Source organism: Microtus oregoni, unplaced genomic scaffold, assembly GCF_018167655.1.
Source record: "Microtus oregoni isolate MIOR12 unplaced genomic scaffold, Mior012 000012F_ref0000307, whole genome shotgun sequence".
In the NCBI taxonomy this organism is placed as follows: Eukaryota; Metazoa; Chordata; class Mammalia; order Rodentia; family Cricetidae; genus Microtus; species Microtus oregoni.
This window is the reverse complement of record NW_024543071.1, coordinates 28,419,361-28,447,133: the sequence shown is the minus strand read 5'-3', so window position 1 is coordinate 28,447,133 and position 27,773 is coordinate 28,419,361. Positions and strand designations below refer to the sequence as shown.

General features: G+C 42.4%; 1 protein-coding gene across 1 annotated transcript in view; it reads right to left on the bottom strand.

The window, feature by feature from the left end:
* Prkg1 (protein kinase cGMP-dependent 1) overlaps positions 1–27,569 on the bottom strand; it is a 1,122,235-nt gene extending 1,094,666 nt beyond the window's left edge. The window contains exon 1 of the mRNA XM_041660894.1: positions 27,088–27,569. Within this exon, the coding sequence (XP_041516828.1) occupies positions 27,088–27,353 (266 nt within the window). The 5' untranslated portion in view covers positions 27,354–27,569. The remainder of the gene's footprint in view (positions 1–27,087) is intronic.
* Between the last annotated feature and the right edge of the window lie 204 nt (positions 27,570–27,773).

Below are 27,773 nucleotides of genomic sequence, written 5' to 3'. Positions count from 1 at the left end.
TTTGGGAGCTAAGATACATAAATGAGAGAATAATACAGTTTGTCTTTCTGTGTCTAGGTTACCTCAGTCAGTATAATAAAATCCTAGTTCTATCCATTACCTGAAAGTGTCACGATTTTATTTTTCTTTAGAGCTGAATAGTGCTCCACAGTGCCCAAGTGCCTTCTTCTCATTACCCATTCATCAGCTGGAGGCAGTTAGGTTGTTTCCATTTCCCTGCTATTGTGAATAGATCAGCAGTGAGTGCAGCCGAGATCTGCGGAGTAGGTTGAGCCGTATGGTGGATCTACTTTTAGCTTTTGAAGAAACCTCCACGCTGATTTCCACAGTGACTGCACCAGTTTGCACTCCCTCTCACCAGTACCGGTTGTCAATGGTTGTCTTAACGTTGGCCATTCTGACTGGGTGAAATCTCAGAGCTGTTTTCATTTGCATTCCCCTAATTGCTAAGGATGACAAACACCTTTGGAGATATTTCTTAGCCATCTTTCTTTTTTTGAGAACTGTGTTCAGATACATAGCCTATTTTATAATTAGGTCCCTTTTTTTATCTTGACTGTGTTTTGAGTTCTTTACATATTCTGGATGCTAACCCTCTGTCACTATGTGAGGTTCCACCTCACTGGGTTGATTGTGTCCTTTGCTATCCATAAACAAGCTTTTAGTTTTACAGCGTCCCACTTGTCAGTTGTTGACCTTAATTCCTGGACAAATGGAGTCCTAGTCAGAAAGTACTTTTCCTATACTTACATCCACTGCACACCTGCCCCACCCCACCTTACCTCTCTCTCTCTCTCTCTCTCTCTCTCTCTCTCTCTCTCTCTCTCACACACACACACACACACACACACACACACACACACATACACACACACACACATACACACACACACACACACAAACACACAGTTTCAAATATTCCAGGCTTCACACTGAGGTCTTAATTCAATTCATCTGGAGTTGATTTTTGTGCAAGGTGATAGATACATGTTTTATTCATTCTTCTACATGTGGACGCCCAGTTTCCCCAGCACCACTTGTTGAATATGTCTGTCTAATATCCGACGGCTATAGTCAAATGTGTGCGTGTCTGAGTCCCCTATTGTTCCGCTGCCTTCACACCTGCTCTGGGTTGACACAATGTTGTTTTCATTACTATGATCTGTATTATATCTTAGGTTCTGGAATGCCAATTCCTCCAGCTTTGTTCTTTTTTCCCCAGAATGTTTTGGGTCTTTTGTGATCTCATGTAAATTTTAGAATTTTTTTTTCTATTTCAGTAAAGAAGGAGATAGGGATTTCGACTGGGATTGTGTTGGATCTGTACATTGCTTTAGGAAGAATGGTCATTTTTACAATATTAATTCTACTAATCCATGAGCAAGGGACATATTTCCTTCTTATAATGTCAGTCTCATTCTTCAAAGATTTGGTTTGCATTGTAGAGGTCTTTCACCTTCTTGGTTATGTTTATTCATATGCATATTTATATATATACATACACTCGTAGAAATGGGAATGTGTCTATGATCTTTTTCTGTGTTTGTTGTTGTGGAATATAAAAAAAGATAAACAATTTTTAAGTTAATTTTGCATACTGCCACTTTGCTAAAATTGTTGGTCATTTCCAGGAAAGAAAAAGGGGACAAGGAGAGGAGAGAAGGAGCTATAGAAGGAGAACTAGTAGGGTGCCGTTGCTATAAGGAGGGACATAGGAAAAACATGGTCTGGGGAACTTAGCTGGTGGGAACGGTAACAGAGGAGAAAGGGGGGGCATAAATAGCACTAAGAAGGTTTTAAAAACTATAGAGAATCATGTCATTTTATTTTATATATATATATATATGGATATAAGAGTTGAAATAAAAGTAAGCCACATGGGTGACAATGCTCCCTGCAAAAACTGAAGACTACATAACAAAAACACCCATTCCAGACATGAGAAACCACCCTTCCAGTTGGTGGATAGGGTGGTAATAAGCAAAACAATCTAGGCCATCGTCATTGCTCTGGATTGCTTCCCAAAAATTGAAAGTTCCTATTGCTGAAGACACTTGAGAAAGGACTTGGAAGCATCAACCTGGAACTGACTCAGAAGCCTCTTCTCTGAGAACTAGCTTTCATAGGACCAGAAGATGCTCAATAAGCTGTAGAGAGAGAGAGAAGCAATCTGTGATGTCTATGAACCACAAATAATGACCAGCATAGTAAGATATCTCCAAAGGTGCAATAGTAGTGGCGCTTATCTCTTGGGGGTAACTAAGAGCTATTTAATTGTACTTGTGGCCCACTCAACAGAAAGAAATTCACGCCTTGTATGTAAACGTACTCTACTACTTATGGCTGGTGAGCCTATGAACACTAAAGAGAACCGACAATGGCTATTTCCCTAAACCAGTATGATTTCTACATTTCAAATATGTATCCTTATACACACAGATGAGTGTAGATCTTACTCCTCAACAGAAAGCTCCTTTCTGTAGCAGATAGAGACCACCTCAGAAAGCCACAACTGGTCCAAATGCAGAGAACAACTAACCATGGGGTGCCCATCCCCAGTAGATACATCTACAACACAACGTTTACACCCAGGGCTCGGGCAACATTTCAGAAGAGAAAATAGAAATGTAAGAGAAAGAAGAATAGAAAGTTTGTTGTGAGAAGTCGTGTTCTATATCAACAAGAAGCTGTTGCCATAAAAAGCCAATAGTATGGTAGCCTAAAAGCCCAAACAATAACAACAACAAAAGACACGACAACATGGATGGGGAAAATCTCAAAAAGCTCTAGCCTTTGTTGAAAAGCTGCAAATAATGTTGCTGAGAGCAGGAAAATCAGTCTTCTTCAGGGACGATCCCCTTGGTAGGTTGTCCAATCCCAAATGGTCAGACATAAATACATACACATATTAGTAACAATAAAGGGACTTAAGAGTTGCATTTATAAATTTGTGTGGGTATATAACAAGAAAAATTAAAGAATAAGAGGCAATGGATTTGAGATGGAGTAAGGGGACAAAGGAGGAGTTGGTGGAAGAACAGAGAAGAGGGAAATTTAATAAATATAATACTCATTCATATATTAAGTTCTCAAAATTAAATGAATTATAGAAAGTCAGATCTGACCACATCCTTAGTGTCAGGAACTGAGTGTAAAGACTTGAGACTGAGGACACCCAAGTTCATGTTCTTCAGCATCTATGTCCTTATTTCAAAAACAAACAAACAAATAAACAAAACCGATTTTTACCCTTAAAGAGGTAGTGCAGTCAATGGTAAAGGGTTTGTATTCTAGAGAAATATTTAGACTTTATCCTAATCCAATGGAGTCACTGAATCACTCTAAAGCCATCCCAACCAAAGTGCCAAAAATCCAGGAGGAGATCAAAGTCTTTCAAGCAAAGAGAAGACAGTTCATGCAGTTGGAAAACATAAAACTTGTCACAGCCTTTGTGTCAAAAATAAGACAAGGCAGAACACAATAAAATAGTATCTTTAAAGTAAGGAGGGGGAACAAAGAACACAAGCTACAACTCTACAGTCACAGAAAACAGCCTTCAACAGGGAAGGCAAAACAAGGACAGCTTCCACACACAATTAATCCCAAAGCCCATCTCCCGGGATTGTCAAAGAAATCAAATGGCTTGATACACAGAAAACATTCTAAACAAGGCTTGATGGACAGTGAGCATGATGGGTATATATTAAAAATTAATAAGAAAATAAACAAGTGAAGCTTTTCCCACCCTGTTTAAAAATGATAACACTCCCAATAAAAAGACTGTAAAAGGCCACAGACTCATGTCCCTGGGAAGCAGTCGCGGTTAGTGCAACTGTTTTAGAATGGTGTCATTTCAATAACATGCCCTTTAAGCTAGAAGACAAAGTCAGGAAGTTTGAAGCTCTGTGAAGCTAGTGAAACATTTTGTTTCTAATGATTTCATTAAGAGTACCTCATGCTGCAGTTCATTGATAAGTCTCTTTTACATATATTATCTCCCTTGAATTATAACATGGCTTGAATTATGTAACTTTTTCATTCGATTTAAATGACTACTAAAAAAAATCCTCTCTGAGCAAGGCCTTGGCTAGGAGATTTGGGTAGGAGAAAACCATGACATTTCTCAAACTGCTTGCAAGTAGAACCTAGCCTAGAAACAGTAAAAATAATAATAATAACAATAATGATGATGATGATGAAGGAAAGTTGCCAAAAAGACAGTTTTGAATCTGCAGTGCTTCTCTGAGGGAAAGAACTCACTGATAGAATAAAATTGCTCAGAAGATCTCATTGTGGGGACACCAGTGGGCTTATCTAAATAGCGGAAAGGATCATAGGTCTGCCTTGAGTTTGTTCATTTGAGTAGATCGAGTCTCAGTTTTCTCAGGTGTAACAGGGTATAACACTGCCTTCCTTACTGATCTGTAGTTAGTGTTAATAAAACAAAGTCATACAAGACTGCAATAGTTTATGGAGGCATAATATGCAAATGCTGACAAAGTCAGCTTTGGGTGTTGGTAGTCATAACAGCGGGGAAGTAACATAACGTCTTAAATTTATTATAGGAATGATGAGGCTTGAAGTGATGTTGTATTTAGCCATTCTAGCCTGAAATGTGTACAGTATTTCTGTCAAAAACATGGTAATTTCACTCAGTCATAGTAGTAAAGATTCAATCACAGGGACAAAGGATAAAGGCAAGAAAGAAGCACTGACAGAGAAGAAGACCAAGAAAGGAAAGGTTTTTAAATCTGCAGACAAAGCATGATGGGAGAACATTTCCCACCTTACACCATATGAACATTGTAATCCTTGAACAAAAGTGGAAAGGAGAAGGATCCATCCTTATTTACCTTCCAGCTTAGGCTCCGGACCACTTGATAAATACAATGCATTCTGTTAAACATGTCTCTTCAGTGGCTACTAAGTTGTGGCAAACTGGTTTCTGGACTCTTGAAGTCCTGCAGCACAGATAAAGATATGTGTGTCTGCATTGGTCTCCCAATGATGTGGGATTCCCCTCTCTATGCTGTGAATACCATTGGTTAATAAAGAAACTGTTTGGCCAGCAGCTTAGCAGAATAGAGCAAGGCAGGAATTCCAAGCAGATAAAGGAGGAAAGAAGGTGGAGTCAGGGAGAAGCCATGTAGCCACTACGGGAGACAGTTGCCGGACACCAGACAGAACCTTACTGGTAGGCCACAAGCACTTGGCTATACACGGATGGGTTAATTTAAGATGTAAGAGCTAGCTAGAAATATGCTTAAGCTATTAGCCAAACAGTATTGCAATAATTATAGTTTCTGTGTGATTGTTTTGGGTCTGGGCAGCCGGGAAACAAATGAGCAGTCTCCACCAACATCCTAAGATCATCTCTCCCAAGGTAATGTGTTGGCCTTTCCTTTCTGTCAGCCAAGATTTCCCTGACCCAGTCTTCTTCCCTCTATTCCCAGCATGCTTCAGCCACAATATTTAGAGTTGCCCCTAAAAGGCTCAAGAGAGCTCCCTCTGGCCACATATACAAGCTGTTCAACAACTGTTCCGGGCTGAGCTTTGTTTCCTTAAGACACGACAGAAGGCTCAGGCTATAGGAGAGACTCATTTCATTATTTACTGAACTATCGTGACCCCAAATGAAACTGAGTTTGGGGTCTCAGGATGCCTGCTTGAGTTCAGAGTTGACAAGGAGCTCGGTTTACAAATCTGTGATTGGAATGGGTAATTAACAAGAAAATAAAATGCTCAGTGTATTACAGTCTCTGAATACAGACACTGTCTCCCACAGAGTGAGTATTAAATCAATATTTGACGAAGACACAGTGAGCAGCGATGCACAGCTGCCTGTGTGCCTGGGAGAACAGTTTTAACTGCAATCTGGACATTTTCTCACAAGGAAGACATTATTGGGCTTAACAACTTTCCCAAGAAAAGAAGCAATGAAAGCTTTTTCTCACTCAAAAGGAAACTTAAGGTAACCCGGAGACCCTGTTCTGTTGCAATGTGGCTGCGGTCTTTCTTGGGTGGGTTCGAAATGGTCTGGCACTATATTTAACACACATGGCTGTGGATTTCTGAGAGTTTCTATCAAATGGTCATCAAAGACACATTTGCTCTGCACGAAGAAATAGAAGCATCAGCCTCGCTCTGTGTTGCTTGAAAAACAGGAAGCAAAAGAGCCAAATATTCCAGCCCAGGCTTTGTTTATTTTTAACTCAGGATCACATGTAAGCCTCCGAGTCAGATCTCCGGGATCAAACGAGCAAGTCTGAGGTCACACACCAACTTTCCCAGGCCTTCGGGTCTTTAGCCTCCGCTGCCCTTCTTAACATGGGGATAAGAGCAAAGCGACACGGTGCCATCCAAACATCCCGCCTCATCACTGACAGGCAGAGTCAACAGAGATTCAAAGTCTGGATTTTTTTTTTTTTTGCTCGAGATAATTTTTCCCTACAAAAGCCCTATTATGTACAGCTGGATCTGATTACTATCATTACTACTTTAAGGGATGATTATCCTTCCCACCAGACTACTACAGACAGCTAGTTCATAAAGATAGCATCAGCTCCCACTGGCTGACACGATGAGAAAGTGATAGAGTCCTCTGCGGCATGTGCAAAATGAAAGAGAAGCAAGCTGCACACAGCAGTGGCTCCTGGAAGGAGGAATACTGTGTTCCATCAGCAGGGATCAATAGGCCTAAAGCCCTGGCCACTCCTATCAGACAAGGATGCAGAGAACTCCGGAGCAAAGCTCAAAGCACCCAGGAAGAAAGGAGGCCGCAGTACCTAGCATGCAGCCCTAAAGAACCTCAGCAACACAGATTTTCCACGGGTGCAGCCAAAAGAAATGAAGGTTCTTCATGGTTCTACAGTGCTTAGGGATATCTGAAGTGCCCTTTCTATTCTGATCCATACACGCACGCTACAAGACTCGGGTTGTTGTCATTATGTAAGGAGTACTCCCCGCACAGGTGAGAGCCAATAACTAAGATGCTTTAAACAAATATTGCTCAACCCTTGAGTAGCCTCTCTATGTTTTTGTCAATGACTCAAGTCATCCAAAAGGAAGATTTGGAGGGAACAAAAGGTTTAGCATTTATAATTGAATCCACTTGTTAGAGAGGTTATATTCAACACTTAAAGATAAATAATGATACCCGTTTTCTTCTTAGATTCACATTAATTTTGGTTTAGGATTTTTCTAAAGCCAAGAAGTCCCCCCTGTGGCTTAATATTCTTAGGATAAAATCCAAACTCTTTAACAGGATCTCCAGAGCCAGTGGTGGGCAGTAAGAAGCAGCCCACATCCACAAAGCTAAGTCCAGTTCTAGAACGTTCCATAGGTAACATGTTAGATTCCGAGGCATGTGCTTTCAGCAACTCATTTTGCAAGTAAAAGAAAAATTTAAAGAAAATTAATTGAACCCCGGCCCTTTCAACCTGTGAACCATGTTCTTGGCTATGCTTAGCTTCACTGACTTCCTATGAGCTGGACTCTGCAGAGTTTTAGAAACTTGACGTATGCCAGTCTCTCCGAGCAAGTCCCCAGAGAACTGCTTTCCTTCAGTTTCTCCAACAAACCAATATCTCTTCTATGCATGTCCTTAGCACACATTCTATAAGACTCTTCTTGATGTCACAACAATTTATTTCTCACCCTTAGGTCTAGTAGCAAACTGTTTACTCCCAAATATATCCCATATCAAACAACCTTTTCCACCCCCCTTTTATTTTCTTCTATTACCTTTTAATTTGTCTTCATCCTAGAATTCAACACAGTTCGACAGTTGTACTTTGAAGCGTGTCTCCTCATTGTTATATTTTTTATCACTACACTAGAGGTTCCTTATGCCTAGGACCACCACACCTTCAACAGCCAGAGTAATCATTGGCACAAAGTGGACACAAGGTACTTGCTGGATAAGTGAATGGGCTCTTAAATATGCTGTAAGTATGCACATTCATTCTGAATGTTAGTGTCAACTTCTCAGCCACTGTGGACAGACGTGGGCGGTGCAAGAACTAAGGAAAACACCTCTCTCTCTCTCTCTCTCTCCCCCCCCCCATTGGAAATCCCTTTACAACCATCTGCCTTCACACTGTCTCCAGAAACCATGCAAGCCGGGCGGTGGTGGCGCACGCCTTTAATCCCAGCACTTGGGAGGCAGAGGCAGGCGGATCTCTGTGAGTTCGAGACCAGCCTGGTCTACAAGAGCTAGTTCCAGGACAGGCTCCAAAACCACAGAGAAACCCTGTCTCGAAAAACCAAAAAAAAAAAAAAAAAAACCCAGAAACCATGCAGAAGGCATTAAACACCTTTGCTCAAATATAGAAATACTATGGCTATCTGTGTTCCCCTGACTAGTCACAAGGAAATAATCTTGTATCTTGCACTTTTCTTGAAATGACCTCAGTTTATGAAGTCAATGAACAGACATTTAAATACTTTCATGTATTGGCGGAATCAGAGAGCAACAACCTTTAGTAACCGTGCCTCCTAATCGATTCATAGATGGCTTACAGGTTTATGCTTAAATGCATTTTAAATGTTTCTATGAGGTCATTTCTAATTATGAAGTTTTCTTCAAGTCGCATAGGGACATTTTTGTTTAGTAATTCACCATTTAAAATATTTACATTCATCTCAGTGATCTCAGTTGTGGGTGGATTTGTCTGGGACCCCAGGAATAATTGGTAGTATCTGGAGACATTTTGGTTACTGACATTTCATGGGCAGACTTTAAGATGCTGACAACACACACACACACACACACACACACAGAGAGAGAGAGAGAGAGAGAGAGAGAGAGAGAGAGAGAGAGAGAGAGACAAACATTCCACAATGCCCAACAACACACACACACACACACACACGAGAGAGAGAGAGAGAGAGAGAGAGAGAGAGAGAGAGAGAGAGAAATTATCTCACCTAAAATGTCCAGTTACCATGTTAAAGTTTACCCAATGACTTTCAATGGGGGCTACACTGCCCCCTTGTGGAAATTTAAAAGATCGAGGTTGTCTTCCAGATATCTTTCTTCTAAAATCCACAGAATTCTGCACACTAATGAATTATTCCACAATCCACACAATTTCAAAAACCCTAGGGACATTCAGACAGGAGGAAAACATGCAGAACCATCAAAACCTAGACCTTAAATCCGTTTTACATGTGACTGATGTGTTTATTTTTGCATGAACTTAAATTGTCTTAAATTTGCTGGGAATGCGACTACCATGTAGACTGAGAGACAAGAGGACTTGGCTTCGTTAGAAACTTTTCAGATAATTGGTAACTACTTTAGAAAATGGAGCCACTCGTCAGGGATAGCACCAGTGGCCAATATCAGAGTGGCCAAGACTCCAGGTGAGTTTCAAAAGCACTGTTTCTCTGTTGCATAAAATGAGGTCAGCAAAAGCAACAGGCATTTTCTGTCTTCAGTTCAGCTTACTGCCTGCTTCTTTTCTGGTGATAATCGCCAACCTGTATACTATATATACTGTATACACACACACACACACACATATATATATATATATTATAACGTGCCATTTTATTGTGTATCATTTCCCATTGCTTTCTTTTTGTATTATACTTAGAGTACTACGTACAGATTGTACATATATAGATGCATATATATGTATATATATATATGTATATATATATATATAAAGTTTAAACAACTATATGTGCAGATAAGTTACCCATGGGAAATTATGTATTATGAAGGAAAACTGTTGCATGTATTTGGCTCTAAACTACTGCCCTTGCCAATCATGACCTTTTGGAATCTCAATTCTTTTTCCCCAACATTATATCCAACCCTCACAGCATCTGGCCTTTTGCAAATGTAAGAAAGATGCCCTTTATATCAGCACACAAATAAGTGGCCTTAAGCCAATATGAAACAGAGCCAAAGACAAGCTGAGGAGTGGAATTCACTGCTTCACTTGCTCCCTAGAATTCCACATCTGCTTTTCAAGCTACCTGAAAACAACGTGGCACCAAAGAAAGCCCCTGAAAGTTCACACGACATGAGCACTAACCTTTCCTGATTGGAGGCCCCCTTTGCTGACCCTCCCTCTCACTCACATAGACATTTGGGCATTTAAAATAAAGGTTTGATAAAAATAAAACAGCTATTTGTATTACTCCAAAGATCTTCATGGCAGCGAGAAGGCAATGTTTAAAAAAATCTGATAGCAGACATCTGGGAGTAAACAAGGACAAAACAAAGACAACGGTAGCAAGAATCTGGGCTCTGACAGATTCCTTTCAGCAAAGAGCTTCAACAAGATCATACAGGACAGTGCGTTCTAAATACTTTCTGTCCATCGTGAAAAGCAAGCTATTCTTGGAAATCCAGGCCTTTGGGCACATCTTGATTAGTATTACTATTTAGTGACATGTTGGAGAGATGGTTCAGTGGTTAAAGTACTTGTTTCTCAAGCTCAAGGTACTGAGTTCAGACCCTCAGCAGCCACATGACATGCACTGGAGGGCATGAAGGTAACCATCCCTGGGGAGGCAGAGACAGGTAGATACCAAGGGCTCATAAGCCAGATGTGTTAGCTGAAATAATGTGTTCCAGGTGCAATGAGAGATCATATCCCGAAAAATAAAGTGGAGAACAATAGAGGAAAAACACCTGAGTTGACCTTTGTCCTCACACATACATGAGCGATTGCAACACAGCACATACATACCCATACATGCACATACAGAGAGAATTAGTTGGCTGGGCTGTGGGGGTACATGCCGTTAACCCCTGCTCTCAGGAGGCCGAGACAGATGGATTTCTGTGAGTTCGAAGTCAGCATGGTCTACAAGAGCTAGTTCCAGGACAGGCTCCAAAGCTACAGAGAAACCCTGTCATTCTAGCTTCTCCAGAGGCTGTGATAGGAAGGATCACAGGTTCAAGGCCAACCTGGGGAACTTAGTGAGGTCTTGTCTCGAAACAAAAGTGGTGTAGCTCAGTAGCAGAGCACTAGGCCATGGATTAGATCCTCAGTACTATTAAAATAATTGATTAATTAATTGAATACACTTCCCTCAAATAAATACATACTACCACAATTTTAATTACGTTTTTAGATGACATCTGGACTTTGTTATATAACTTATTTTATATACAAGTAAACTGCCAATTATACCATTTAACTAGTTCATATTGTTAAACTTCGCTTATATAGTTAGGTGATTTATGGTCTTGGGGTATGGTGTAATAGGAATGGCTGAGCTAACAAAACTCTGTGGTTACATAATAAAGTGTGTGTATATCCTAGCTTGGGGTAAAAGTGGGATAACTGCCCAACTTCTGTGTTTAAATACATAAAACAACAACTGAAAAACCATTTACACCTAAGTCTAACCTGGTCTTAGAGAACGTGTAACTTTAATTGACTTACTTAGAGCTTTTCTCAATTAGTATTTATGTTAACACTGCTTAAGTTTATTTTTTTTTTCATGAGATCGTGGTAACCATAAAGAAATAATTCATGAAAAGCATAGGGCACTAAAGCACTGACATGCTATTTCTCTTCCCCTAAGACAGAAACGATTGGTGGACATTAATGAAAACCATTAGTCACTTCTCACTCTCAACCAAAGTTTGGCTTCATCTGACCAACAGCCTATCAGTTTACATCATATTCTTGGAAAATCCAGAAGCTGAGGGGAGTGGGGAAGGCAGGTGGAAACACCCTGCAAGGCGCGAAAATCTCCGCAAACCTTGCTTCACCAGTATGGACATGCGTCCTTCGCCCTCCTCCCCCATCTCTTTCCACGGGACCCGGCAGACTGAAGAATTTAGTCAGAGCTTTGCACTGGGGGTGAGATGGGAGACAAATGCACACTCTACAGGGTAGTGAGTTAAATACCGGAGATCCACACCCACCCGGTACTTGTAAACTGGAACGTATTTGGAAACAGGGTTCTCACGGATGTAATAAACACAGCGATATAGTTGTACTTTCACGATAAGTGAGAAACGTAGACACAACCACTGTGAAGGGCAATTGTACAAAAGTGAATGCTGGCAGCGGAATGGCATGTGCATAAGTCACGGGGGCAGAGACATTTAGTAAACTTTAAGAGAGGGAAAAGAGCCTCCCTATCAGTCTTCAGGGAAGACTGCCAACGCCTTGAATTTGAACTACTCATCCCCAGAACTATGAAAAGTACAAAAAAGATCTTTTATTTTGAGCTAATTTATACTCATTACATTCACTGGCCCTAGGAAACAGCACTCATAGACACACACCTTGTCCGGACATTCCTAGAGATGTGTCTCACTCAGGAGGCCAGGAACACATTTTGGGGGATCTAAATTTCCCCTTGGAAATGGGGTCTGGGTCTTTTGATGCAATCAGTAGTTTCATGCGCACCACAGTTCTGGAAAGGTCAGAAGGTCTTCACGCTGCCTTTTGTCTTCCCAGTTCTCCCCGCACACCTGCTGTTGAGTGTCAGCGGCCTAGCCTGAGAGCCCGGCATTCCTGCTCCAGTGAGTGTTAGCCTGCCCCGTCATGTATTCGAGCTCTGTCTTCTCATGTGCACAGAGCTCCTGGAATCGTGGTAAATAAAGGAAACACAGCAGAGTGCCGTGGGACTGTGGACAAGACCAAGTTAACTGAGACAAATAAGCCCCTTCTCTGAGCACATTCTTAATCCTCCATTCATAGTTCTTATATCCCTATATTTTCTCTTATATTCCCATAGTAGACCAACTAAAAATTCCTTCAGAATCACTTCCCCGACATGGGACCAAGCCTGAATCCTTGTCCAGCACATGAGCCTGGAAATTACAAAAGTAGTGGCTATCTTTTACTTCATGCTTGCTTTGGGTTCTTAGCACAGTGCCAGTTTGGAGTAGGGGTTCTTATCCCTCTTTATAGAGGTGAAGCAAACTTGAAGACATTGAACACTATAAACTAATGCAAGCTAGCAGCAGCTTGAAATCCAGGCCTTTGTAATTCCACAGCTCCATCTCTTAGCCTCTGGATTCACGCATGTATATTGCCTACAGGGGAAAAGAACAGTATAATGCATCCTCTAGGCGCTCCTAGGGAATGAGTATATCTTATGATGAAATCCTTGTTAAGGTAGCATTTAACACACTGATTTCCATTATTGTGTGTAACTCCACTCTGTTTATACTGAAAACTTAGCTCGCATGGCAAGAAGGAGAAGGAAGAGAAGGTGGAGGAGGAAGAGGAGGAGGAGGAGGGAGAAGAAGAAAGGAGAAGAAAGGGGAAACAAGCCAAAGAAATTAACTGGTTACGATTTTGCAAGCTAGTTGTCTATGAAAGATCGGTCGTGCAGATGCTGAATCATTCAGGCAAACTAAACTTGAAAATCATGTTTATTCGGCTCAGAGAGCCCATAGCCGCAGAGCGGGTCCTAACACAGTCTGTTAGCTTATCTACGAGCCTCTAGAATTCTTTCCTAAAATGACAAGTTTGTAAGAAGCTATGTTGAGAAGGAGGGAGTGTGAAATTTGTGCAGAGAAACGGACTCTTGTATGGATGGGAATGAAAACCAAGTAAGTCCTAAATATGGCCCATGCCAGAGAGCCATCTGTGACTCCCAAAATGACTTCTAAAACAGGGTCAGAAGTATTCCAGTGAGCAGAAGCAGCTCCAAGTGTGGGCTGAGAAATATGGGAAGAATACGCATGGCTCCATTCCTGGCACAGAGTTAAAAGCACCTTATATATTTGGCCAGTGAGGTCAGAAAGAGCCACCAATAACAGTAAGAGCTGCATTTACTGAATGACTACACTGTACCAGGCACTCAGCTAAATCCTCCACAAGCATGAGCTCATCTGAGCCTGTCAACAACCCGGGGAGGCTTCTTAACAACTGAAGAGGCGGAGGCTTTCGAGGTGTTTTTTGTATGACAACATCAGACTAAGAACACAGAACATCTTTTGATCTCCAAAACGCTTCATATGTCTTTCTACAGAGTAACTGACCAGACTGCCCTGGGAGAAATAAAATCTAGAATAATATCTGTTCACATGGAAAAACTGAAATATAATTTAAAACACAAACAAACAAACAAAAACTAGTCTCTAACAGCAAGCGGGCACTGGGAACTCTCACGGGCACAGCTTAATGTGAGCTAGAGATACGGATTCCCTGTGGCTCTTGGGTATGGAGACAGGAATCTGCTGTGCTATGGGGATGTCCGCAAGGCTCTCCATTCTATCTTCAAGCCTGCGATGCAACTGGCAAGGCAAGGCACGCCCGAACATAGATAATGAGAGGAAGAAGGACAATGCTGGAACACAAGGAGCCAAGCATGAAAGGTCACGTGCAACTGTTCATAGCGACACTACAGTTGTGTTCCAGATGTGCAGGACACCCACTGGAAGCAGTTCTTCCGACGCTTCCATGTCCGCCCTGAATCTGACCCAAGTGGTCCACTCAGAGTGCCTGCCTTACCATTGGCCCTCATCAGCCAGGCAGGGCAATACTCTTCTTAAGCCTGGAATCTTCAAGAAGTGGAGGGGGATTGGGGTAGAGGGGGTGGGGGTGGGAGAGTGAGGACAGTACAGGTCATGTCATTTGTGTCAGTAAGCCAGATCATATGCGGATGTTCTACATTTGATTAGAACATGCTTACCACGCCTTGCCTTGTCGTTTCTACTTGTCCTGTTTCATTTTACACACGCCTCCTTGTCCTTGTTTCAGTCACGGCTTATATTTAAGATACATTCTAAGTGTCTAAGTGGGGTAGTTTATGGTACCTAAGGGACCTGGGATGTAATCTCAGTTCCTGTCACTAAAAAGCCTTTGTAACGGTTGGCAAATCAGAATTTTTCAGAACCTCTGGATTTTTGATTTGTCTTTTTGGAACTTTCTTGTTTTGTTAAGAAAAAAAAAAAAGAGAGATTGAATAGGATATTTCCTAAAATCCTTTTCAAGTCGGAGCTTCTAGAAGCAGCTTGTTGGAAAACTCTCAGTCCCTGGAAAGGTTTTTATTCTTCAACTGCTAGAGATTTGACCGGGAGCTTTATTCCCGTCATCTTCCACAGTCACAAACAGCCCTGGACCAGTATTTGCTTACAAACCCTATAGGAAATAAGCTTGTGCACATATTTTTGCAAAGATGTCAAAATTAACTTCAAGGAGACGAAGCATTTTGTCGAAAGTCTCACAATCTGTGTGTAAGAGCATCCAAGTCTGTGAACATCAAGACAAGTAGTTTATTGGTCACCATCTACTCCTGGGTTAGGCTGAGTTAAAATTTCTCCTCTGTCTACCCTTCCAGAATTGCTTTCTCTTACTTTAGTGTTACTATTGGGCACAGGAGATGACTTGGCAGGTAACGGCATTACAGCACTTGTCTCCAAGACTACCAACCTGAATTCTGACGCTGGAACCCAAATGATAGAAGAAGAGAACTAACCTCTGAAAACTGTCCTCTGACACACACACACATGTGCACCATGGCACACGTGTGCTGACACATGACACAATAAACACATAATAAATAAATGTAATAAAAACTGAAGCTTAATGCTGATTATCTTTAATATTATTGGACTGAGATGCAAATAAATCCTTGCAAACACACCTTTCAGCAAATCTAGTTCCATATCTCAACAATGACACAGAGAGAGGATGGAGGAGGGGGGAGGGAGGACAGGCTGTAATGGAAATGCTAGCCTATAAAAAGTAAGCTGTGCTCAGTGACTCCAATACCATATATGTCCAAATCTTCCCACCAGTCTTCAAAAAGAAAAAAAAAATGCAGCTGAGAGACTTGGAATTTGTTATTTTCCCAAGTGGGAGAGCCTGTTCCTCGGAGCCCTTCAAATTTCACCATTTTATTCTGACACAAAGAAAAGCGAATCACTGTGATTTCCACAGAATGCCTTTGTTAGAAGAGCAATCGCAGCCTTACTTTCAAAGTCATGTCTTAGGGACTTTGGGTTTTCCTTAATTTATAAAAACACACCAAAAGGCAGCCATGCAATATGGATATGTAAATCTGAAAAGGAAAGGGACATAGAAAATGTGGCTTTCAGAGGAGTATGTTCTTGTAACTATAACTCACATCGAAATTACATCAGACTTTCCCCCATGTTTCTATGATGGTTGTAGAAATGATGTCTTTTTAGAAAACTGTCTTAATGGGTAAAGGTTAAATTTGCTGACGCTACCATCATGGCTTTTGCTTTTGAGTAGACAGAAATATAGATCATTTCTCTCACACACCAAGCATACATATTCTCACACGCATTTCAAGAGTTGAGCTGAAAATTTACAGTGTTTGACTTGCCACTCTCACTCTTTGGCATTCATCCCATCTATAAATAAACTTCCTTTCCAAAGCTGTCTACAAGAATATTAGTTCCATCATCATTACTGCTCGCAACGACAACACCAAAAAATAAATAAAATAAGCAGAAACTACCAACTGAGTTAAGGTATGGGAATAGAGGGGGGTAATATATGGATATCAGAAAGACTTGGTGATTTGGCAAAAGGCCTAGGTACTGTAATTAATCACAAAAGGAATAGTATACAAAGGAACAAACAAACAAATTTCTAAACCACCGCTCCAAAACAGAGAGTTCTCTTTCCATGTAAAGGTTTGCATAAACACATTTAAGTTCAACACTGGCTCTCTACTGTAGGACAAGTAGAAAAGACTACGGAGATTAGTTGTGTGTGTGTCTTATGTCTGACAAATAGCATGCATTGTTTGTACAATTGAAGCAAGTGGGGAAACAGACAATTTCAAAGATTATAACCAATAAATTTGAGGTGTAGCCTTTGCCCTTAGTTATTGAGAAGGCATGATGAGATTCTTAGAATGGTAAGTATGATACAACACCACACACACACACACACACACACACACACACACACACACACACAATATGTCATTTGCCCTCTAATTCCTTTAATATCTGAATGGCCACAGTGCTACCGGCCTGCCCTATCTTAAGTACACTGCCTTCCTAGTATCCAGAAGACAGAAGGTAAGGCTAGATAACCAGGGGCTTTCAAGGCAGGATACCTCAAACCCCGCTGTTAAACTTCAGGAATTTGCTTTGCTGTGATAACAAAGGAAAAGATGGGGGGCGGGGGTAAGGGTTGTAAATGCCTGCTTGCTGTTTGCGGCTTCCTTCACTGTGTATGGCAACAGGCAGGGTAATTTCTGCTTCACCCTGCTCACACTAGGAAGAAAGCCCTCCACTGGATCTACACTTCATCCTCTCTGCAACCACATGCTTGCTAAAAGTTTCCGTCTGTAACCTAATAACAATATACATTACTGACCTGAGAAACATTTTGATATATAAACAGTTGCAAATAAGTGTACCACATAATTCAAAAAATACTTTTTACAAGGACAGTTTGCTATCAATTAGGGCATCAAAATGTGCACCACTTTAAAGGTTTTTTTGTTTGTTTTATTCTTCCTCTTGCTGGTTTAAGAACTAGCCAACATAGTAGTGAGGAAGGTGGCCAGTTTAAAAGACTAAATAAAAGCATTAATTCTAAACCGAATTGTTTTTACCAAAAGTACAACCCCCCTTGGCTATTGAATCTCACCAAGACAGGCACCCTGCCCCTCCCCTCAAGGCATCTTTCTCTGAGCCTAAAGTCACAAAATATACCAGCCAGCAGCAAGACTACGTCAGGGTCCCTGGGAGGTTCACATGACAAGAGGTCAGTCATAGAGTGAGTGAAATAGCCTTTTACAGGAAGACTGAACGGCTCTTTTCCAAGAGAATATTGATTCACAATCTTACAGACTGCTAGACATGATCCACAATGCATCCTTCAGTGGCAGGCAGGCAGGCAAAACAACCCCCAGTTCTTTTATGCCCCAAACTAAGAAGCATTTTATACTTAAGACACCTCACAAAAACAATTTTCTAAATATTTAAACATCCACATATATAAAAATCACATTAACTGGAGACCTCAAATTGTATTGTTTGCTATACTGTTATTTAAGTATATTAGAGATGAACTGCCTATTACATGATCTCATTTTTCTTATAATAATTTTCTTTTTGCTTTTCCCATGGGAGGTGTGTGTGTGTGTGTGTGTGTGTGTGTGTGTGTGTTGGGGAAGGGAGTTCTATTTATCTCCTCAAATATCCATACATTTTAGACCAGTCTTAACTGTCCATGAAATATTTAGATTGCCTCGGAGGCGTATAGACATGTCCCTCAGGTGACATTAATGTTCAAAGAACCCTTCACGCAAGCTGTCTTTTCTTCAAGACACCCCCTGGAGGACAATTCACTTGGTGTTTGAAACACAGACCCTCAAATCCTCACTGAGAGGAAAAACAGAGGTCGATATGAGATCCGTCACCCATTTTTCCAAACTTGAATCCTGTTATTAAGAAAGGTATGTCTTTGAGGATACATTTTAACCATCACCCAAAGGTCTTGATACACTGCTAGTGGGTTCCAACTATTAAATATACTTCTTCTGCCATCTTGTGGCGACGGCTGAAAATGCACTCTCATTAACTCTCCTTTCTCCTTCCCAAGGCTTTCCTTATCTTTGTTTCTGTTTCACAGTCTTTAAACCTAAAGGCCTCCCTTTCATATATGGGTGAGCAGATGACCTGAAGCATTCTTTAGAATAAAGAATAGCTTCTTACATTTCTTCCTGCATCTAACACATTTCCTTGTTTTACTTTAAATATCCATGCCCTGTCCGAAAAACAAACAAACACCAAATATATATATCCATGCTTATTCACCCTCCAAAACAAGAGCAAGCAGGAGTAGGTCCAGCACTGTGGACTCAAAACAGAAAACCAGATCCCCGACACCCAGGCTGGCAGGGTGGGGGTCAGGGGTGGGAACAGGCGTCAGCCTCCATAATTGTTTCTGGGATTTGCTGTTTGCATATTTATGATCTGTTGTGGAATAAAAGTTATAAATCTGAAGGGAAATCAGATGTTTTTCTTGGGTCATGTTAATGTAACTCTTAACTAAACTGACTTCCAGAGTGTATGTCATAAAAGCTAACGATTCTAATTCCACGTCCCCAATTCAATTCCTCCGATGCTCTTGAGAGACAACTGTGTAAAAAATCTAAAGACGGGTACAGAGAGAACCCAGAATCCTTTAAAACATGGTTTGAGCAAGCAAAATAACAAATATGAAAACAATGTTTTATTTCTTGTGGGGGGAAAAAAAGACTTTAAAATAACAGCTCCTAAGTCTCTGTGTGACCGTATCCATGTTATACACAGCCCGCCCTCCTCTACTTTAGAAAGTCCGTGAAGCCTTAAACCTCAGCTTATTCTAAGCAGTGTAGCTACGCAACGTGGATCCCGTGTGTTAGTCAAACACTTTCTCTCAGCATTTATTAAATCCTGACTACTAACATAAAATAAGTTCACTTGTACACACTTAGACAAGTTCTTAGGCCACCGATAACATGAACATTGTATCTTGCGGACACCGCTTTGACCTGTAAGTGCTAAGTTGAGCCTAGGGAATGTAGCGCCTTGGTTTATAAAGAAGCAGCTTTGCAAGAGTCACAGAGTCAAGAAGCTGAGTTTTCGGAACCCTAGATCTCATGAGGGGCTCTTAGGCTTTTTTTTTTTTTTCAGTGACTCACAAGACAGATGATATCCCCATGTGCAACACACTCCTGTGGAAAGACAAGACCATCTGCGGATTACATGTCATTTCCTGCCATACATTTGTAAGCCTCCCATCTAGGAAGCCAACTGGAACCGGAGTGGATGGCTTTCCCTGGGGAAATGCTTTGGCATGCACTCAGCCTTGGTTTTTAAGAAACAAATAATTCATGAATTTTGATTTTTTTTAAAAGGTCCTTTATTCAGTTTAACCTTATAATCAATGAAATACAAACCATTTTGTTGTGACGCCACAGTTGAAATCTGCCGGGCTGAGAGGGGATACCAGGGTGAGTATTTGAGAGTCATCTTACTCTCTACACGGACTGACTATTGAGTAGGAAGTGTTTTACCCTGGTGGACACAAGCTCCTTTCACTTGCTTTTAATATATTCAAGATATACCTTTTCTCTGAGACATAGTTCACGGGAGGGAGAAGCGTGGTAAATTGCGGGTTTTATTTGGTTGGAATTTTTCCTGTAAACAGACCTGGTTTCTACTCAAGGGTTTACAGCCTGAGATATAAAAGAATTTTCTATTTTCGGGATTTCTGGCACACGCAAACAAGTCCTTTGGTGACTGTGTAATACATGAAGTGAGTTTCATCTACACTCTGTGGGCAATGAGAGGCATCAGGAAAAACACTAACATTTACCCAAAGGCTTTCGAGCTGCTTGTTAGACAACCATAGCACCATATCATTGAATAAACAAACCCAGGAATATTTGTGAAAGGCAAACACACAAATATTTTTAGGAACCCTGAAGGGTTTTAGGACGGTATTTTTGTAGCATTTTGAGGTCTGAGTGCTCAAAGGAAGACAAATCCAGGAATTTAAAATATATTTTGAAGCTCTGGCTAAATTAGACGACACACACAAGAGAGTCTTAATTTGCAGCAAGTGTAACAGAGAATTTAGCAGCTGTAGTTGCATCATCCCTATCACAACTTAAAGAGCCAAGCTAATTTCTACTGAAGTAAGTTACAGTGGATACCTTAGACTGTGCTGGTTTGCTTGTCTTTCCAATAAACACTGCCATAAAATCAGCACAGCTATGTTGCCACCTTGACACCAATATGTCATACTCCATAAAAAAAGAAAATCCACTCAAATACCGGGATAACAAATTAACTGCTGCTGATGAATTCCCAAGAATAAATGAAATAAATATGCACCAAGGAGAGAATGCACATGCAGCCAGCGCTTTGGACAGGGCAAATTTCAGATATTATTTTGAAACTTTCTAGTCAATATATATTTTTGTATCGTGTGCTTTTCTAAGGCAGTATACGTTTCTATTCTATTCACCCACAAAATGATATTAAAATGCTTACAAGCACAGAATGTACCATAGTTTGTGCTCTGTGCACAATCTCTAGAGCTTTCTGTGGAGATTAACCATTCCACAAAAAGAATCTGTTGTTCCAGAATGAAAATATTAAAACAGGAAAGGAGTTCTACCACGCATCTCTCTTAAATCCACGTAAAAGACATAAATGTCTTTTAAAGACACACAGCTATTTTAAGGCATTGTGAATCTTCAATATAAATATTATTTTTTTAATTTAGAAACTCAACTTACACGTACACACACGAGCACACTCATACACACACGGACCTATCTGAGGACATAGACAAGTTTTAAAACACATCCATCTTTTGAACAAGTCCTCTTTGCTGCTTGTCTCTGTCCTGAGACTTTTGCAAGCAGACAGATCTGACAGGGCTCAAAGATACCAAGCTAGAAGCTAGAAACACAGATCCAAAAGAGAAACCCACAACTCAGGAAGAGTCAAAAACAAAAAAGGGGGGGGGTGAGAAAATAGAGCACTGGATAAAGGAAGAGTGACAAGCATCAATTCATGCATCTGGGTGACAGTATAAACATATGTGCCCCAAAACACAGAGAGGCATTTGAGAATCTCCAAGATTCCATGAACTGTTTTATAACAACAGTTGTAAAAAGGAAGCCACCTTTTCTAGAAGAACTTCTTTGAGATAACCTAGACAAGCTTTATAATAACAATCACTATAGTAAATGTAAATCACATATGGGATCAAACAGTAATTTGGTATATGTCTGCATACCAATGTACTTTGTACATCTCTGTGTGTGTGTGTATCTCTGTGTGCGCATGTGTGTTTTTCATTTTCTTTCCTTTTTTCCTCTTTTTCTCATCAGTGAACCAACAGCACAACACACCAACAAAGCCAGAGTCAAGGTCAATATCCCTTTCTGACAATTCCCAAGCTTCTGAACTTTCACTTTTGGGAAACAGGATATGCTATCCCTGGTTTATCTCAGAGCTCACAGTAAGTTCCAAAGCCTACAAGAAACCTTGATAACGTCTGGCCCTGAACCCCGATAAGAAAATTCTCAATGGGAAACAAAAATAATTATTCATACCCTATGCAGCCATGAAACCACCTGGAAATCTTATCAAAAGAAAAGATTTGGAGCATTCTCAGCATCTCTGTTCAGCAATCTCAAGAGCCCCCTGGGAAACAGGACCTCGGACAGGAAGGAGGAAGAAGAAAGGACGTGTCTTGTTTTGTCAGGTCTGGTTGAAATTGCTTTGTGGGGGTCAAATTTTCAATGGATACATGGTTGAATCTAAGTATTTGACCTCTGATTATATCAGTGATTCAAATGAACAGGAACTCCTGACACAGGCCGCTCATCTGGTAAACATTCTTGGTTCCAGAATCAGGATTGAGCTCTAAGAAACGTCCCTTAAAGAGATCTAAATTAACAGCATGCTGAAGATATCAATTTGGCATCTCAGATACAGACGCACAACCAAGAAACCTACAATTTCCTTCTATTTCTGAGGTGTTTTCAAAAGCATGCCCACAAGGCTTTGCTCAGTTTTCTCCTCGCTACACCAGGGAACCGCCCCTCTCATGCAGAGCATGGGCTGAAAGTCCATATAACATCCTAATGCTAAACCTGCCCCTTTCAAAGACATGGCAAGATAGAAGTTTGTCCTGCCAAAATGTCTTATCCCATGCCATTAGCTTGCCTCCTCTTCAATTCCTGCTCAAAATACTGTTAATCTGAGTCAACTAAATCAATGTTCTCTCCCCAAGGTTGTGGTGAGACTATTACAACGTTCATCAGAAAATTATTGATCTTTCCCTTTGATGATAGAGGTATGTTAAGATGGTAAAGAGTAAGCACATGCCACTCTCCTTCCCCACCCAGTAAAGGCAGAGAGAATCCAAAGGAAGCAAAGGTAATTCTAATTCCTTTCACAATACTAATGTTTCTCATCCCAGCCTGGAGCAGGACACTGAGCTACAGAAGTTCGAAGAAGAAGAAGAAGAAGAAGAAGAAGAAGCTGATAGACTGCTCAGTAACAATCCTACAAGAGCAGGGCTGCCTGAGGACTTCACAGCTAAGCAGGCCCATCCAAGGTACATAAGATGGCTCCAAGAGTCCACTGGTCCCTTTCAAATGAGGTCAGTTTAGCTCATGGTACATCCTTTCTACCCACTGAGAGGCACTCACTGAGATGGAACTAGCCCTGGTCTGGGGCTCCAGCGTACACCAATTATGTGGTCTCAGAACTAGACGGTTCAGGTTTGAAGCTGGTTGTGGCGGTAACGAGCTGGGAGTCTATAAGCAAGTCACTAGATTCGAAGCCTCAAACTCCTTCCCTGACAAATGTGGGAACCCTTTAGATGTGCTCATCAGGAGGCACTGTTTCTAGCACAGTGTTGAGATGGGAAAGATAAGCTGTCTTTATTGTTCCTTTTGTCATTGTTTCAAAACTCTGTGTGTTTTTAATGTGAACAAAGGGTGAGTAGCCATTGTTAGGCCCACACAATACAGCCCAAACACACTTTATTGAAGTTGTTTATATCAAAATGAGGCCTTGCCTCTTGACTTAGTCTGAAGGCCAAATTGCAACGGCATTGGATCAGAGATGCAAACGGCAAGGGTTTTCTGGGACATCCGGTCCAAGGTATCTATGTCCCACGGAAGTTTGAGTCCCAGCTGATCAACTGGCATCATAGGAAGCAAGGGATTCAAGACAAAAATAGCTCCAGCCACTTTGGAATACTGTCTGCTCTTATTCTGGGAACGAGTTAATATTGATTCTAGCCCATGCTCCAGCTAATTTAAAACTTGTGCGTAGTCCCCCGTGTATACACCAGTTAATGAGGCAGCCAAAATAAGGAACTTTGTGTGTATGAAAACTTCGGGAAAAGAATTGAGAGAAGTTGGAAATTCTGGATGTGAAGCATACGCAGAGAGGGAATCCAGCTCAGAGGAATCTATGGGAAATACTTGGAGTTCTTTGGCAAAACGAAAGTATTTAAAATATCATCGCCATCATCTGAAAGAGCCTGCAGTTTTCAGTGATAATCACTTGATCCCTACAGAGCATTTCCTAAGGGGTCCGTAAGTGAGGACTGCAGTAAGTCAGAGGCTCTCTTTTTAAACGTGATCATTGCACTGTACACTTGATACTTGTGCTCAAGAGCTTAGATCGTCCTCTTCCCTGGTATAATTTTCATCTAAGCATTCCTTAGATACTTGGATCATTCTTAATGGAGAACAAGCATTCTATCCTCTGTGGACACATGGAAATCTGGATAATTGGACCGAGTTGATTACAGCCGTAGATAATTTCTCCCGTTTCCTTCCACTGCAATAAAAGCTGAAGATATGTTTTGCTACCTACTGTGTAAATTATTTTTAGATTACAGACTCCAAAGCAGAAATTTATAGGAAAATCTTCTCTTAGTTTTCCCTCCTAAAAAAATCCTAATTCAAACTAAATTTATTTCCTCTTCAGTATAAAACTGGAGTGTCCTAATAAGATTTGAAATGAGACCTCAGTACTAACAGCTATCATTCAAATTATAACTGAACATTAGCTTTGCAATAAAGCCTTTTGTTTCAGTCACAACAGGTCACTGGAGATGAACTATCTGCTTCCTAAACCCAGATACCTAAGACACCGGAAGTATTCTTTTATTCTGTGAGTATCTTGATTGATATTAACCCTCATCGTTTAGAAATGCCTTTCTAAGTGTTTTTCCTCTTAGCTAAACCAAAGTGTCTTGCAGTTGAGAACTTAATACTGTCCCTTTAAGTGAGTGCCTAATTCCAATGGATATTATGCCCATATATTATACCTGTCAAAATTCTTTAAATGCTAATGAGTCACCTTACTGAAAATAAACTGCATGCTCCCTTTTGGAAACTTGGAAGTACGCACACGTGGGAAAACATTTACCTTAATTCTGCGTAAACCAGGACAGAGAGAAGAAAGTACTTCAGACACTTGTTCAAGACACAAATAAAGGTGCCCTTAATCCCTATCATGCAAGTGTCATTCTTGAGATGAAAGTTCCTACTTCAGTAAGAAAACGCTGGGGTGGGCGTGGGGGAGGGGTCAAAAGGGGAGATGTTTCATACGAGGCATAAGCCATTTCCTCTTCATAGATACAAAAACTTCACATTCTTTGAGAATGCTTGTCAAGGGGGGCGGGGAGAGTCTCTGTAAACTGGCGCCTGGAGGGCAGGCTCTGGGAAAGCGGGTTTTCTCCCTCCAGTCCTCTCCAGACGCTGGTGAGAATTTCCTTTCTGCTGTGAGGCAGTACTCTTACTCTAAGGGCACAGCCCAGACACGAAATCTGAAATTTCAAAAATGCGATAAAGCTTAAACCGGCAGCCCTAGGAGGCAAGCAGCTGCCTGGTGACCGCTGATGAAGTGGCTTCTTAAGGAGGTGGGCAGATTGATTCCAGCTGCTGAGCGCCGGGCAGGGCAGCGGCCGCGGAATGCGCAGCCAGGCGGAGGCAGGGCTGCAGTGGCTCCCCAACCTAGGGCCAGGCCAAAGACTAACTCTGCAGTTTCAGCCTAAATGGAAGGGGAGTGGCCTCGTTCCGGGCAATAGGAGCTTCCAAGGCAGGCTGGGCCAAAAGGTACCAGCGTCGCTTCAAAACTGAACGGTGACTCAGGCTATCTGAAAGCCCTCTGAGATCGGTGTTCAGGAGAGCCCGCATTTTTTTTTTTTCTAAGAGGTATCCTTCTGGGGATTCCTGTTTTCTTATCCCCACTCACTCCCAGCTCTGGGTCTTCTGACAACTTCGAACCCCCGTGTTGTCCGTTTTGCCTGCCCACACTGTGATCAATACACTCGGGGGTCGGTACAGTATACTAGACCTATGACAAGATTTGTTCTTTAGAACAGCTAACCTCAAAATAAGAGAGCTAAGTGTGTGTGTTCGGGCGGCGGGGAGGGGAGGTAGTAGTCCCCCGGGGGCCCCAAAGTCAGACAGCAAGAGATCTAAGAGGAGGGAAAGGGTAGGAGGTAGGCGGGCATGAAGGCACGCCTAATGGAATATTCAATATCCCGAGAAATGCACTTTCGGCCCTGCACTTCCCGAGACTAAAAGCCAGTAATGGGCTTTGGAGTCTGCACTTCCTCTCCCTAATGTCCACAGGGCTTTAAGGCTGCAACAGATCGATCAGGCTTCTCTGCGAAGGCGGCAAATGTGGAGTGCAAAATCTTCCCACTGTGGCCAGAATCCACCCAGCCTCCTCTGAACACCCCGGAGAAGCTACACAACTTTGAAAAGGAAGAATCTGGCTCTAAGAATGCCAGGGAGGAAGAGAGTGAGAAGCGAGGTGACGCCTAGCGAAAGCACTCATCTTAGTTCCCTACCCCAACTTTTTCAGGAGGGGGTTGAAGTTGAAGCAAACAGACCCGCTGTTGCCCTTGCACTGGGCTGACAATTTGTCCCTAACCTGCTTCACGTGCAAGGTGACCCAACCTCCACGAAGCCCAGGGCAATTAAGAGTGGCGCTTTTGGAAGAAATAGAAGCGGAGCAAATGAGCACCCAGAGGTGGGGTTTCGTGGCCTTCTCTTGATGACGTCACAACTCCCCTGACAGTAACCCTGTGAATAACCCTTCCCTCCCAATCCTTTGCTGGAGGATGGATCTATTGGGTGGGGACCAGCCCTAGGTCCGCCCCAAGCCGGCCAGAGCCCTCTTGGCAAAGCTCACTGTATCCAGACAAACTCTGTCCCTAAACTGAACTCGACCCCAACCAGCCTCAGGTCACACCGCAGCCTGGGTCCAGGGGTCACCTCGGGGAGGTTCTCCAGGCCTGGGGACGGTCAGGGTTCAGTCCCAGTGTGGGCTCCCCGAGAGGCAGCAGCCCAAGCCGTCGAGTGCAGGGTAGCAAACTTTCCGCGGTCCTTCTCCCCACCCCCACGCCACAGGGGCGCGTCTCCGCGAAGAGCTTGCCTTTTCCCAGCCCGCCGGAGACAACCACAGCACGTGATGCGCAGAAACAAAAATAAACACTTCCCCTTCCCGGACCGCCACGGCGAGCAGGGGGCGCCCTGCGCTATCCTGGAGCCGCAGCCCCCGGCCCCGAGCACAGGACGCCTGGAGAGAGTGGCCCTTACCCCACGACGCCCTGAGCCTACCTCTCAGATTTGGTGAACTTCCGGAACGCCTGGCGCAGGTCGTGGAAGGACCTATAAGTCTGAGGCTCGGCAGAGATGCCCTGTGCCCGGGTGGTCCGCGGGCCGATGTGGGTGGAGGGCACCGGCAGCACCGACTGGCATTTGTGGAGCTTCCTCTTCAGCTCCTGGATTTCTTCCTCCTTCTCTGACAGCCGCTTTTCCAGCTCCTTGATCCTCTCCTCCTTGAGCATGAGAATCTTCGCAAAGTCTTCCTCCAGTTCGCTCATTTTTTATGGTTAAGCCAGATCCCCCCCGCTCTTGAAACTTTTCCTCCCGCGGCGCGCCGGCGGCTGGGACAGCAAAGGAGCGCAGCGAGCCGGGGACTGGGGCGCTCAGCCCGGAGCACTGAGTGCGGCCCCGCTCCTGCGATTGCTTCTGCTGAATGGACTAGAAGCTCCAAGGGGAGGATGAGGCGTCTAAAAGGAAGGAGAGGAGAGGCAGAGTGCTAATCCCTAGCGTCTCTGGGGAATAGGTGATTATCTTTCATTGAGAAACCAATTAGAGCCGCCCTTCCTCCCCTGAGACCCCCCCCCTCCCTCGTCCCCCTTTCCCAGTCGCTTGGTGAGAATACGCGAGCGCGCCACCCCACCGAGAGCCTGGTTGGACCAGAGAGTCTGCGCTCACTCCATCACACAGAAACTCTTCTA